General features: G+C 34.7%; 2 protein-coding genes and 1 long non-coding RNA gene across 3 annotated transcripts; 2 read left to right on the top strand and 1 right to left on the bottom strand.

The window, feature by feature from the left end:
* Positions 1 to 993: 993 nt before the first annotated feature.
* Positions 994 to 2,612, bottom strand: LOC113515156 (venom serine carboxypeptidase-like). Its single transcript, XM_026899318.3, has one exon. The coding sequence runs from the start codon at positions 2,476 to 2,478 to the stop codon at positions 1,069 to 1,071; it is 1,410 nt and encodes a 469-aa protein (XP_026755119.2). The 5' UTR covers positions 2,479 to 2,612; the 3' UTR covers positions 994 to 1,068.
* Positions 2,613 to 6,125: 3,513 nt separating this feature from the next.
* LOC128202223 (uncharacterized) lies at positions 6,126 to 7,363 on the top strand. The gene is made up of 2 exons (XR_008253655.1): positions 6,126 to 6,655; positions 6,910 to 7,363. It is a non-coding gene; the product is annotated as an uncharacterized LOC128202223 (long non-coding RNA).
* A 2,285-nt stretch (positions 7,364 to 9,648) lies between these two features.
* On the top strand, positions 9,649 to 11,215 carry LOC113515155 (venom serine carboxypeptidase-like). The gene has a single exon (XM_026899317.3). The coding sequence runs from the start codon at positions 9,649 to 9,651 to the stop codon at positions 11,023 to 11,025; it is 1,377 nt and encodes a 458-aa protein (XP_026755118.2). The 3' UTR covers positions 11,026 to 11,215.
* Positions 11,216 to 14,497: the final 3,282 nt, after the last annotated feature.

Genomic DNA, 14,497 nt, shown 5'->3' with positions numbered 1-14,497 from the left:
AATGGTTTCCACGTGGAGGTCGACCTAATAAGACATATTGCTAGCAATGGGGCTGTCAAACTCCATTGCTAACAATCCCTTTCCCCCTCTGTAAGCATATTGTTTATAGCTTGATAGAATAATAATAAAAGATTTAAGAATTATAGTGAGTTAAGCTGAGAAAAGAGATTTTTACTTTATGGTTTATATCAACATCTCAACTATTATATGGACACTGTTAAATATAGCCCATCCCCACGGATTGTCATAAGGAACATTCCTGAGCCACCTGCATCCACTGATTCCCTGCAATGCATTTGAGGTTGTCAATTTATCTAGGGAGAAGGGGGGGTCATTCTTCATTGCATTTGCCCATATGGGATTGCTCGATCGATCGAACTTATGTTCCCCCATTGCTTATCGGTTCTTTGAATTTTGTGACCAGCCCATTGTCAACCTTCAGCTTGCTAATCCTTCAGGATATAATGGTTTATATACTTATTTTGGTATATTGATGGTTTAAGTGTTTGGTAAAATAATGAGTATTTTTAGTAACCTTTTTCACTTTTATATATCTGATAGGTAAATCTCTGTGTACCTTTACCAGAGGGAAACTACAAAAGTCGAATGCTTGGGCACTTCTGTCCCATTCGTGTTTCTACCGTGAAGCAGTTGTGTTTGCATGGCCGTGTTTCGGTTTGAAGGGTGGGATATGGCGTGAATTTATAGGGTACAAAGAAATAACACCCGAGTCCTCAGGAATGGCAACGCATGGGGTGTATCATGGGCGAAACAATATACTTTGTTATATCCATGGTACTGCTCATGTCTATAGGCGACGGTTACCACTTTCCATCAGGAGGGCCATCAGCTTGTTTGGCATTCTAAGTTGTATAAAAAAAAAACATGGCACTAGCTTGCACTATCCATTCATTCTCTACCTTTCGTAACAGGAAAGAAATTTAATAAATGAGAGATCATCAACATTTTGAATAAAATACATAAAAAAAAACATTTAAAAAATAACTGGTAGTTTAATGTACAAAAAATATTAATTACAACAGAGAATTATTAATTTAACTGGGTCCTTCATAATTTATTTCTAATAAATCTAGTAATCAAATCCAGTGCCCAGCGCGGCTGGTCATGCGGCACCATGTGGCCTGCATCTCGCACCAAGACTTCAGTGAGGTTACCAGCTTTCTTCACATATCCGGCTATGTCGTCACCTACTCTCCAGATATGTCTTGGAGCTGTTTTGTATTCATTGGCTGCTGAAAAGTTTAAGTTACGAAGGAAGTTCTCCGTTAAGGGGTAAGCCACAATGATATCCAGTTGGCCATTGTAGAACAAGATCTGGTAATGTGACAACAACTCCGATACATAGGATGCGACTGACTTCAGTATATCATATGCTAAATGTATCTGAACTTCCTCGCCAGAATTAAACGGCAACCCACCTACATGGACACTCCTTCTGACTTTATCATTCTGCAACAAGTTTGCAAGCGTAGATGTATCAATATCCTCTTTGGTATATAAGAAATTATAATAATCCTCAAATCCTGTGAATGATTTAAAGTATGAAAAATTGGTAAGAGCTCCATCCATTAACTTGTCCATAAGGAAATCTGCTTGTTGCCAGTTGCCATCTTTAATTTCAGCAACAATTTGAGACTGCAATTTCTCAAAGACCAGCAATTGATTATTGTCAATTAATCCATGTTGATATAAATAATTCCCATAATCTATTTGGTGGACAGGATCACAATATGCATTTCCCATAGCTAGTCCTATTAAATTAATCCTACCCTTTCCACCATTAGAGTTTTGGTGATGGATCTCCATAGCTAATGCTGGCACATACTTTCCTGCATATGATTCACCAGTTATAAAAAACTCATTGTTTTTCAAATTTGGAAACAGAGTAAAGAACTGTTCTAAACTGCTATGTAATCCTTTAGCTACACAGTTTTCATCAGAACAATACCCCTTTTCATTATCAGTGAAGCTGAAACCTGTACCAACAGGGTTGTCGATGAAGATAAGGTGATGATTGAGAGCCCAATGATATTTTCTAAGAGCAAACCCATCTCTCTTTGCAATCAATGGCCCCAATTCTGTAAATAAACCAAATAGAGAGCTACCTCCTGGTCCACCTTGGAGCCAGAGAATTACAGGGGCGGCTGCGTCCTTTGAAAACGGCGGGAAATACCAGAAATATTGGTTGGAATTGTAGGATTCTTCAACCGTAAAGAAGCCGGCATAGCTAACAAAACCAATTTTATCTGTTAAAGTTACGCGCGATAAGTTCTGAGCTTCTGAGATTAGACCCTTCTTTAGGTAAGGTGTGAGTATTAAAGGGTCTCCGGCATTACTCAACGTCGCTTCCAATTTTAAACGAGGATAAACATAGGGAAATATTATACCGAGTACCAATGGGTATACACTGGACAATAGGAATAAAGTTAACGGAACACACTGATTATATACTTTCATATTTTAAACTTTAAATAAACCTGCACTACTGTATTAAGTATAACAAGATAAAGAAATGGCCTTTATTAACTTGTTTACACAGTCGTATATATATCTTAGTGATTGTTTATTTGAACTTTTGACTTTTGAACTGTATTTATTTGACGTTTAAAAAACGAACGAAATGTTTTTTTTTTTTTTTTTTTCTTCTTTTGTGGCGTTCACCCCGATATTAGGGTATTTTGCCAAGAACAAAACGGGGAAACGATAATAGTAATAAAAATACCTAACACAAACGAATTTAGAAAGGATAAGGATTAGGTCTAGGATATTTATAGGATATGAAGGATATACTTGTACATATGAGAATATACTTATAAATATATAGGAAAAGCAATTGATGCAACTATAAATGTATTCATGTAATATAACTAAATCTTAATATTGTTATCATATATATATGAAGATAGTATTTTATAGATAATAGGATCATTGGAAGAAAGTAGAGTAAGAATAGAAGTTGGGAATGGAACACGGATGGATCGGAGATGATTAAAAAGGGAGGTGTGGTCAAATTTAGAACATGAGAAGAATATATGATTCAAGTCCGCCACTTCAGCACCGCAATTACACGACGAACTTTGTACAATACCAAGCTTGTATAAATGAGAAGGTGTGCATACGTGACCTAGACGCATACGAGTTATAATAGTTGTTGCGGTCTTTCCAAGCTTTAATTTACAAAACCATGGTTTGAAAGGAATATCGGGTTGTATAAGACGATAAAATCTTCCTTTTATTGTACTTGTTTTTTCCCAATATTCCTTCCAGGCATACCTTAAATATATTTTTGGGAGACAAGCTAGGTCACTACAGTAATTATGATACGGATACATATCACCACAAGTTACAGCCTCTCTTGCAATAAGGTCAGCTTTGTCATTGCCGCTAATACCACTGTGTCCTGGTAACCAGGCAAAAGAAACGGAATACCCTCTCAACATGCAAAGATAAAGACTTTGTCTTATGTCACAAATAATGGGATAAACTGGTTTTGATTTAAACGGATATTTGGCTAGAGCTTGCAAAGAGCTCATAGAGTCAGTGAAAACTATTGCCTTATGTAATTTCATTAAAAGTATATATTCTACAGCTTTTAAAATACCATAGCATTCCCCGGTAAAAACTGAAGATTCCGGTGGAAGTTTAATTTTTTGAACGATATTAAATTGTGAATGAAACACACCCACACCTACACAACCGCTATTGTCTGGTTTTGATGCATCAGTAAAGATGTAGTGCCATTCATTCCATTCAATGTCAGTTATAAACATAAATTTGGCATTCAATTCTGAATCATTTTTTGATAACCCAAAATCATATTTAATATTAGGAGATAAAACTAAAGATTGATATGAGCATTTATAAATGGGAAAACAGGACGATGTAAAAGTGGGAGATTCTATGGATTTATATTTTTCATAACTTTGTATTAAACATGGAGGTTTTTTATGTTTCCAATAAGATGAAGACGAAATAAAGATATATAGTTGAGATAACTTTTGAATAAGCGGATGATCAGATAATTGTAAACAACGAAAAAAGAAGCGATCAGATAAATATTGCCTTCTTAAAACCAAAGGTGGATCACCGACTTCGAGCTGTAAAGCATTGATTGGACTTGATTTCATTGCTCCAGAGATAATCCTCAAGGCCTTTGATTGAATTAAATCCAATTTCTTAAAAGCAAATGAACTTCCTGGAGCTAACTAAAAAGTTCCATAATCAATGACACTCCTTATAAGACCATTATAAGCAAGTTTTAGTGAAACGGGATGTGCTCCCCACCAAACTCCAGCAAGGCACCTAAGAATGTTGAGGTTACGCTCACATTTCGTGGAAATATAATTACAGTGGGACAGACCTGTTAATTTATTATCTAGCACGATACCTAAAAATTTAATTTCAGTCTTTATAGGAATGTATGAGTTATCATAAAGCACCTTAATTTGTTGCGGTGATCTCATTCTTGAAAACAAAACTACACTACTCTTGGTTACAGAAAGATTAAGACCATTTGCATCTAACCACGTTTTTAACAAATCTAATGAATCAGATAATTTGGCAGAAGCAGATTCTATGGACTTCGCAATAAAATATAATAAGAGATCATCAGCATATTGTAAAATTTTGACGGATTTATCAAGGAATGATTCTAGATCGTATGTGTATATGTTGAATAAAATTGGACTGAGAACAGATCCTTGTGGAAGGCCTTTCCAAACTGTTCTAGATAATTTGGTATCTTCATCTAGATCCATATGTATTGTTCTTTCTGATAAAATATTAATAATGAAATTAGAAAGCATTACCGGTACATTTAAAGCTTGTAATTTAGTTTTTAAAATAGAAATTATTACATTATCATAGGCAGAATTTATATCTAAAAAGGCTGAGAGGATTGACAAATTTTGTGAGAAAGCTATATGAATATCTGAAATAAGAATGCTCACATTATCTAAGGTGCTCTTACCTTTCCTAAAACCAAACTGGTTCGGGGATAGTAAGTTATTACTTTCTAAAAACCATTCTAGACGGTTCTTCACTAAATGTTCAGCTAGCTTTAGTAAGACAGAGGAAAGTGCAACAGGACGGTATGAAGATGGTTCAGAAGGTGGTTTATGAGGCTTTAGAAATGGTATAATAATCTGAGACTTCCATGAAGTAGGTATATTTCCCGAAATAATTATGGAATTAATTATATTTAAAAAGTAAATTAATGTCGCATCGCTAGCATTTTTAAAAAAGGAATACGGTATACCGTCTTCTCCCGGTGCAGAGTCTTTAATACAAGCTAGAACACCTTTAAGTTCTACAAGAGTAAAAGGAGACTCAAGTTCGGATAATTCGTCAGAGACGGATAGAGAAATATTGTAAAGGCATTCCGGCACATAACTAGGAGCAAGGCAATCTAAAAATTTATTCGCTAAAGTTAAATCGAGTGCAGAACGTGATGTATGATCACTAAAGGCAGATCTGAATCTTTTAATATTATTCCAAACGACTGATGAATTAACTTCTGGACAGATAGAAGAACAAAATCTTCTCCAACCTTCCAATTTCTTTTTTTTCAGTAGTTTTCGAGTAGAACGTGAAACTGCGGTGTAAATTTCAAAATTTTCTGATGTCATGTAATTATTATAATTTTTTTCAGCCTTTTTACGATTTTTAATTGCTTCCGTACAATCTTTGTCCCACCAAGGTGGGGAGGGAATTTTCCCTGAAGCACTATTTTTAACAGGAAATAATAAATTAGCAACCTCCTTCATATTAATTATCAAGTCATTACAACATTGATGTTCATTTCCATGATAAACAATAGGTAACTCCGATATTTTATTATCTAAATATTGTTTGTAAATATTCCAGTCTACATTTGATAAATTATATTTAAGTCGAGGACCACTCTTTCGACTTGAGGGAATGGAAATTGGAAAAGAAAGAATGAGGGGAAAGTGATCGCTTCCGAAGGTAGAGGAATGAGGATACCACGACAGTGAAGAAGCTAAATCAGAAGAACATATTGAAATATCAGGAGCACTAAACCCTTCATTCGGTGCAGTTCTACGTGTCGGTACATCTGAGTTAATAATACATAAGTTGTAAGTGTCAATTATCGTCAGGAGTTTTCCACCATAAAAATTAGAAGTAGAACTGCCCCACGATTGGTGCTGAGCATTAAAATCGCCCATTACGAGAAAAGGTTTAGGTAAAATTGAAAATAATTGTTCTAGTTGTGAATATATTTGGCATGTAGGATCAGGAATATATAAAGTAACAAAACAGATACCATTTATAATTATAGCAGCTGCATTAATGCCGCTATATACATGAAGCGAAAAAGAAGAAAAAAGAAGGGAGTTTTTGACCAATATGGCAACACCGCCATATCCGTCAGCTCTATCATCACGGAGACTTGTAAAGCCTGAAATCCTAAAAGGATATCCTGGCTTTAACCAAGTCTCTTGTAGAGCTATTATAAAAGGATTATATTTATTAATCAAATAAAATAAGTCTGATTTCTTATTTGTTATGCTACGACAGTTCCACTGAATTATTTGGACTTTGTAATCCATTGTGAGAAGTTAATAATTGAGAAAATACATTGTACATGGCATCGTTGGACGGTGGTAAAGTTGTTTGTATCATTTTTGATTGCGATAACACTTTAATAAGCATGAGAATAATATCAATGATGGATTGATTATTGTCAATATTATTTGATGATAATGCACAACCATTAGAGGGAGCAGGAATATTATATTCCTTAACTATGGCTTCATGGGCAGAACGATCATATCCTTGTTGTATTTTTTGAGGAGAGCGTGGTTTAAGTGTAACTGTTTTTTTATATGATGATTGTATATGTGGTAATGATGATTTCTCTTTAAGGAAAGAAGATTGAAAATGAGATTTATTGGAAGGAGATGATGATGTTAATACATCTGAATATAGTTTAGAAGTTGGAGGATGAAATTTTGATGCTTCAGCGTAAGAAACACAACTATGGGCCATTGTTTCTTTAATGGCTTTCTGACGTGCATATTCAGGACATTTTTTACTAATTGCTGAATGAGAACCATTACACAAGATACAAGAAACATTTTCCTCATCTACTTCACATTTATCACCTGTATGATTTTGCCTGCATTTATAACACCGAGGATTTGAACGACACTGCATCTTGACATGTCTGAACCTACAGCAGTTATAGCATTGGATAGTAGGGTAAATGTACAAATCTACAGTTAATGATGTGTAAAACATAAATACTCTTTTTGGCAATATTTGTCCATCAAAAGTAATAACAATGGTTTCAGTATTAATAAAACTTGGTTGTCCTTCATTAATTGTCTTTTTCTTTATTCTTCTGGTTTTAAGAATTTTCCCACAACCTATCGGTACTGATATATTTTGGATTACTTCCTCTTCTGTCCAATCTTTAGGAATACCCCTCACAATTCCCATACGGGTTACATGGAAAGAAGGTATAAATGCCTTAAAATTATGTGTTTCTAAGTGACTATTATTTAAAAATGCATTTGCATTTTCAAAATTTGAGAAAGAAAGCGATAAACGGTTTCTTCCTATTCTTTTGAGGATACCATTCACTATATTATTTATCTTATTAGTGTGTAAAAAGCGACCAAATGCAATAGGATGTAATGTAGTGTTATCATTAGGATGTGTTTCATTTTTTTGTACATGAACGACATAAGGTGCTATATCCTCGGCATTGTACAAAGTTCTGCTTAAAGTACTGGGTGGAGAAGCAGGTTTAACAGACTCGGTATTGTTTACAACTGGTATTGATACTTGAGTTTGATTCTCATCTTCAATACATTGACAATCACTATCTTTAATTTTAGATTCAAGACCCTTGGTGTGCCTCCTTCGTTTTTTATTGCAATGTTTGCAAATGCGACGTTCACCACGTACTCGCTTACGTTTAGAACTTGCAACGCTAGAACCATCTGTGTCCATACTAGATTCACCCAATATATCAAAACTATTATTGAATGGAATAGTTATATTTGCAGACACCTGGGGGGTTGTCCCCCCAGGGTCTATAGGTGGATCCATAATGTTAATATAGGTAATTTACTTACCAATATTTACAGCAACAAACACTATTACTACAAAATATACAATTAAATATACAATCTAATACACAATATATAAAAAAGACTAATCCTTATATAAATAAAAATAAAATTAATTTAAAGAAGATCAAAAAACACTCCCGCTTTTTTAAACGTTTCCCGCGCTTTTTTTCGAACGAAATGTTTGTCATTGTCAAATTCGTCCGTTATTAACTTATTAAGTTGGCTGTCGCATCGATTAAGGATCTGTCAATCAATTAATAAATTAATTATATCATTATAAACGATTTAGGGACTACTCACACTTATTCAGCTCTATTCAGGTTTTGCCTATAGAAAACAACGATTTTGTATGGAGATGTATACGAAGCTGAATGGATGCAGCTTTCCGCGTCTATTTTGCTTTTGCGGCAACCCAGCATAAAATGATGATAAATATATATTCATCATGCGAATGCTATAGAGAGCGTTAAGCGCTGTTCCGCCGCATTCCCTGTCGAACGCGGCGAAACAGCTCTTTACAAGGATGTTTCGTGATTCCTTGTCGACAAGTTCCTACCTGTATTGTTTCTGCATTAATTTGATTTATTATTGCGTAATCATTATGTACGTAAAGATTAAAGAGTGCAGGCTTATTTCATAGTAATTATAATTATTTTATTTTTACGAAATGCAGCATATTCAACGCTGTACGCAATATACAAGTATTTCAGCGAAGATAGCACGCTATGACGACTTTTCTCATCCTTACGACGCCGTACGCGGCTGATAGAAGCAAAGCTGTATAAGTGTGACCAAACTCGTTCAGCGAAACGCGAATGGAGTCGAATAAGTGTGAGTAGTCCTTAAGTGACAAGTACGTAGGCGGGGCATCTGTGGAGGATGATAGGTCAGAATGAAAAAACAGGTCATTTAGCCCATTGTGATGTATACTCCTGGAATTCAGTACAATGGTTTTCTGGGGGGACCACGTGGAGGTTGACCTGACAGGGTTTATTGCTAGCAATGGGACTGGTAGTCTGCATTACTAATATTCCCTTCCTATTTTCATAACGGGGTTATTTCACCATAGTTTATTTGGTTTTGTGTACATATTTATACGGATATATTACAGATGTTATATACAGATACATGTTTGAATCCAACCCGCCAAGTGCCTACAGCAGTCTCTCGGATAACAAGGTTCTTCATTGCCTGAGACTTATTCAAGAAGTTTAAACAGAACTCACAACCTTTAGAGTCTGGTAATCGGAGTAGTATACTAAGCACGAAGTTCTCCATAATGAATAAAATTTACTATAAAATTTGTTACTATTTTGAATAACTGGAAATGTGGTAATAATATTGGAACGTACATAAAACAGAATTATTAACATTTAGTTAAACTATAAATCAATAATGTGTCTATGGACAGTTGTAAAAGAAAATATGCAAGATTATTATCAAATATTTGGGTCGCAAATAGCGGGATTCCAGATAGATAAGCTTACTTTAAATAACTGACGACGTACGTACGTTAATAATAAAAATGGTCATCTATTCGTGGTCACGGTTCACTTTTCAGTTATTGATAGTAGTGGAATGTTTTCTATACCTCTATCTGACAGCACAGGTTGCTGCGGATGGTGGAAGGAATTTCGAGGATTCGCTCATCCTTACTCCCTATATAGAGAGGGGGAAAATCTCGGAAGGCAGGCGCCTTGCGCGTGTACCTCTCACTGATAGCCTGAACATAACTAGCTACTCAGGTTTCTTCACAGTTAACAAGACCTATGACAGCAATCAATTCTTTTGGTATTTTCCGGCGATGTCTCAAGATAACAAGGCAGCTCCAGTTGTAGTATGGCTACAAGGTGGTCCCGGTGGATCTTCGCTCTTTGGACTCTTCAACGAAAATGGCCCACTCCGAATGAAGAATTCAAAACTAGAGTTTCGTAAACATAACTGGGCTCTTAACCATCATCTAATTTATATCGACAACCCTGTAGGTACTGGGTACAGCTTTACGAAAGACCCGAAAGGATATTGTACTGATGAAAAACAAATCGGCGAAGAGTTGTACTCAACTGTAATACAATTTTTGCAATTGTTCCCAGAGTTGCAGAAGAATATGTTTTTCGTAACCGGAGAATCATACGCCGGGAAATATGTTCCAGCTCTTGCGTACACTATTCACGAGAAAAATAAGAGGGCCAAAACTAAAATAAATATGCAAGGTTTAGCTATAGGCAATGGTTTTACAGATCCTAAATTTCAAATGGTATACAGTGAATATATCTATCAAATCGGACTCATCGATTGGAACCAGAAAAAGTTATTAAAAAATATAGAGAAAGATATAGTTGAATATATAAAACAAAACAAATGGAATGCCGCTACGGAAAAGTTTGATGAATTCCAAGAGTTTTTCTACAATGCAACTGGATTTCGATCTTTTTACAATTACTTATATACTCACGAGCGTAGTGATGGTGAAGATTATACAGTTCTAATTCAGTCCAATTCTGTACGTCGTCAAATTCATGTGGGTAATCTACCTTTCCATAACCGGACGGAGGTGCGGAACCATTTGAAGGAAGACTTCATGAAGTCAGTTGCTCCATTAGTATCTAAACTGTTGGACCATTACAGAGTTTTACTTTATAGCGGCCAACTAGATGTCATTGTCGCTTATCCATTGACTGTTAATTATTTGAGGCATCTGAACTTTACTGGTAGTGAAGAGTACAAGACGGCGAAGAGATATATATGGAAAGTGAATAATGATATTGCTGGATACGTGAAACAAGCGGGTAAATTGACAGAGATTATGGTCCGAAATGCAGGTCACTTTGTGCCATCTGATCAGCCTGTATGGGCTTTGGATATGATAACTAGATTTACACGAGGAAAGTCTTTACATTGATATTATAAATAGCTGCAATTTTAGTAAAGTAAGGTGGTTTTTTTTGTATAAATAAAGGTCACGTCTATGCATTACATTTTATTTTACAGGTTCTAAATTCGACTTAATATTTTTTAATTGAATGTTTCGCGACAATTGTATATATTCTTTTTCGATTTTAATGATTCTTTTTGTATATCATAATTACTTTACTGTCAATTAGAATAATGGTTCATGATCTTTTTATTTATTTATAAGAAATTGAATATATATATGTAATTTTTTTATGCAACTTGACCCACCTGATGGGAAGTGGTAACCGTCACCTATAGACATGAGCAGTATTATGGGCATAACAGAATATATCGTTTCGCCCATGATACCCCTCATGCGTTGCCATTCCTGAGGACTTGGATATTATTCCTCTGTACCCTCTAAATTCACTGCCATATCCTACCCTTCAAACCGAAACATAGCCATGCAAGCATAACTGCTTCACGGTAGCAACACAAATGGGACAAAGATGCCCAAGCAAACGACATTTGTATATAATAATTTGTGAACATCCGGTTCTCATACAAAACGCTTAACATCTACATCTCTATTTAAAATATTTTATTAGTCTTTGTGTCTCTTTTAATGAGTATAATCTGTGATCTGTGCCGAAGAATTTAAATTTGTACATATTGAGTGATTACCAGTCTATTTAATCTGTGGTGGTTACTTGATCTTTGATTTGAATTGAACATTTTGAGGGGAAAGGCGGGAAACTCGAATAAGAACAAGCGGGTTTTTTAAATTTTTTTTATTAATTTATTAAAACTATCTCTATCAATTCTTATTATTGAATAAAATATTATATTTTCACTAAATTCAGCGACAGTAATATAATAAGCATTCATGGGGAAGCGCAGTTGTAGAAAAAGGAAAAAAAAAGATGACGATTCAGGTGATGTAGACCATGAACCTTGTAATGACAAGGATATATATTCGGAAGATACTTCTACTGACTCAGAATCTGAAATTGATAAGGCCGATAAGTATAAACCTTACTACGTCACAGATTATATTAGAAGATATCCCGAGGAATCCCCTGGGACAGAATTTGTTGTCTTTGTAGAATCCTCAGATAGTCAGAAAACCATTGGATCCAGAGACTTGCTCTCACTCTCCTCCTGTTTAAAACGATTTAATAAAGGGGTAACTTATCTTAGATCTATAAATAAATTCAAAATCGGAGTATACTTTCAAAAGCCAGACTTAGCCAATGCTTTTTTAAATAATAAAACTTTTTTAAATGACTACCATTTTAAGGCCAGTATTCCTGCTTCTTCAACAGAAGTTACAGGCGTTATTAGAAATGTACCTACAAATATATCTAATAAAAAAATATATACTATGATATCGAGTTCTAAGAAAATTATTGCTATTAAAAGAATTTTAAGAAAAAATACCTTGACTCATGGATATGTGTTACAGCCAACTCTAACCGTGACAATTACTTTTGCTGCATCTGTATTACCTGAATATCTGGATATTGGAGGTTGGCGCCACAATGTCACTCCATATATACCACCAGTTAAACAATGCTACCGGTGCTTGAGGTATGGACATTTAGCTAAATTCTGTAAGAATTCTGAGCGTTGCAGCATCTGCAAAGGTGAGCATAATTATAAAACTTGTACAACTGGAATGGAAAACGCTATTTGTGTACACTGCAATGGAAATCACACAAGTGTATCACCGCAATGCCCTGTTAAACAAAAGAAAATTGCTGAAAATAGATCTAAATTCAGACCTGCTTCTTTTGGAGATATACTTAGCACTGAAATATTTCCTAAACTGGGTAACAAACCTAAAAAAAATGTAGACCTAATTTCAATTCTAAATTCTGATAACAAGAGTTTATCACTTTTAATAGAAAGCATAATCAAACTTATTTCACTACATAACACAAAGAACACATCTATTAACACTAAAAGTGTTTTGAATGTGTTATATGATACTTTTGGTAATAGACCTATTTTACAAAATTCAATCGAGACCAATTAACTATCATACAGTGGAACGCTCAGAGCCTACTGAGCAATCGACATATTTTTACACAATTTTTAAACGAACATCATATTCACATTGCTCTCATCTCAGAAACTTGGCTAAAACCACATTACAAATTAAAAATTAAAGATTATTGTATAGAACGAAATGATTGTGGTAATAACCACAATGGAGTAGCGATTATTATACATAATAGTATTAGATATAAAAAACTTCACTCTTTTTTCGACAATTCTTTGCAAACTATAGCTATTAGTATTGAAGTTAATAATTCTTGGTATTCAGTTGCCAGTATTTACTGTCCTACCAATAGTACACCTAGTTTTACTAAAGCCAAATTTAAGTTCTTTTTGGAGTCTCTTCCTAAACCCACTATCATATCTGGAGATTTAAATGCACATCATACTATGTGGGGTTGTACCTCCACTAATACAAGAGGTAAAGACATTCTTGATTGTTTAGATGAATGTAATTTGGTACTATTAAATGATAAGCAAGTTACTACTGTTGGCTCTCATATTTGGAGACCCAATGGCCTTGATTTAACTATGGTATCCCCATCCATATCATTAAAATGCGAGTGGTCGGTTCATGATGATCCGTTAGGAAGTTATCACCTGCCGACTTTTACTAAAATAAACACAAAGAACTCTTCATCAACTCCGTCAGGTGAACAACATGCTCCTATAGATGAAGTTAATAAACTTTTGTTAAATCGTATAAACCTACGTCTCGTTAATTGGGATCTTTATTCTGAAACTGTTAATCGATTACTTTTGGATTTCGAGTATGATGTCAATGAACCCTTAAACAATTACAATAGGTTCTGTAAAATTATTTTGACAGCTGTGGAACGTTCCGTTCCACGTAGGAACTTATCAAATAGCGGTGCAAATACTTCAAAGAGGCACAAACATATTGCAGTACCTTGGTGGAATAACAGGTGCGACAGCTGTCAATGATAGTAAAGCGGCTTACCTTAGGTTTAAACAAAATCCAACTCTCGATAATTACATAAATTTTAAAAGAGTTCAAGCTGTTAAAAAGTTAGTAATTAAGCAAGTAAGACAACAGGGGTGGCAGGAATTTTGTTCCAAATTTAATAGATTAACACCAATTTCCACTGTTTGGCAAAATATGAGAAAACTAAATTCAAAACATCGTCAAAATCATTTTAAAGATATATCATGGGTCAATGATTTTTTACGCAAATATACTCCTGATTTTGTACACTCACCTTTTGATGACAAACAGTTTAATTCTGTTAATTCATGCCCAAAATTTCTCACTGACCCATTCTCAATTGATGAAATATCCAGTGCAGTAAAATCTAGAAAAGATACAGCTAGTGGCCTTGATCGCTTAACATACAATATGTTTCGATTGCTGAATAAAATAAACCTTACTAAACTCTTACAAATTTTTAACGATTTAT

Source organism: Galleria mellonella, unplaced genomic scaffold, assembly GCF_026898425.1.
Source record: "Galleria mellonella isolate WM207_F2 unplaced genomic scaffold, CSIRO_AGI_GalMel_v1 utg789, whole genome shotgun sequence".
Classification (NCBI taxonomy): domain Eukaryota; kingdom Metazoa; phylum Arthropoda; class Insecta; order Lepidoptera; family Pyralidae; genus Galleria; species Galleria mellonella.
Note: the sequence above shows the minus strand (reverse complement) of the source record. Positions and strands in the feature narration are given on the sequence as shown.